Source organism: Fukomys damarensis, unplaced genomic scaffold, assembly GCF_012274545.1.
Source record: "Fukomys damarensis isolate Sample0158 unplaced genomic scaffold, DMR_v1.0_HiC HiC_scaffold_19, whole genome shotgun sequence".
Classification (NCBI taxonomy): Eukaryota; Metazoa; Chordata; class Mammalia; order Rodentia; family Bathyergidae; genus Fukomys; species Fukomys damarensis.
In genome coordinates, this window is record NW_022900931.1 from 62,731,406 (window position 1) to 62,732,414 (window position 1,009).

The window sequence follows — 1,009 nt, forward strand, 5'->3', positions numbered from 1 at the left end:
ATGGCAAAAATGGTCTCCTCCTCCGCGGAGAAGGCGTCCTCGGCGGCAGGGCCCGCACCCTGCGTGGAGTGCGGCACGCGGGCCAGCTTCTCCTTGGTGCGGCGCTTAAAGTCGTTCCAGCGCTTCTGCACCTCTTGGCCAGTGCGCTTCCAGCTGGTGATGCCATTGATCTTGGCTGCGATGCTGTCCCACACGCGCCGCCGCTCGGCTACGCTCACCCGACGGCTCTGCGCGCCATAGAGCTGCGGGTAGTGGGCGCGCACCTCCCGGATCAGGATCTGGTTCTCTTCAAACGAGAAGCGCGGCTTGCGTAGGCAAAGGGCGTACAGCGCTCGCGGGGGTTCGGTGTCCCCCAGTCGCAGCAACTCGGGTTCCTACGACCCTGGGCAGTGGTGGGGGCGCCCGGTTACGGGGGCAGTCAGAAGTGTCTACTACGAGCGGGAGCGGGCCAGACACGCATCGAGGGCTCCTCGGGTGCAAAAGACCTTGCTGAGGAGTTGATGGGAATTGGGGGAGGGTCTGGAGAAAAGTGGAAGGAGAGGCGGTGTCTGCCTGAGTTTCAGGAGAATGGGAGCACAGGAGAAGAGAAGGGAGGATAATGGGGTGTCCTTGGGGTCGAGACACGTGTGTTAGGAGAAACCGAAGGGGGCGATGCAGCAAAGCAAGAAGGGGGCATCGAGAGCAGAGAGGCGCTCGGTGGGTTCCGAGGGCAATGGGGCGCAAGACTGGTATGAGAAGGGGCCGAGAGGATGTCCAGGAACAGCAATGAGATGGATACTCCTGGGGCAAGAATAGAGATTGGACCATTAAATATTTGGGACTGGAGTCTGCGGGGATTGTAGGGCGCTAGGATTGCCAGAAATTAAGGGGAGCTCTGGAGATAACAGGGGTGCAAGATCAGACGAGGATAACAGAGGCTATCTGGGACTGCAGAAAGAGTGAGGGTCGCGGAGGGTGGGGACCGAGTCGGGCCGCGGGTCACTCACCGGCGCCGCCGCAGCCCCAGCCA

At 61.6% G+C, this 1,009-nt stretch overlaps 1 protein-coding gene across 1 annotated transcript in view; it reads right to left on the minus strand.

Annotated features, from left to right (window-relative positions):
- Nucleotides 1-314, minus strand: part of Mypop (Myb related transcription factor, partner of profilin) — a gene marked incomplete at its 5' end in the record, with an annotated part of 7,546 nt that extends 7,232 nt beyond the window's left edge. The window contains one exon of the mRNA XM_033766007.1: nucleotides 4-314. Coding sequence (XP_033621898.1) covers nucleotides 4-314 — 311 coding nt within the window. The remainder of the gene's footprint in view (nucleotides 1-3) is intronic.
- Between the last annotated feature and the right edge of the window lie 695 nt (nucleotides 315-1,009).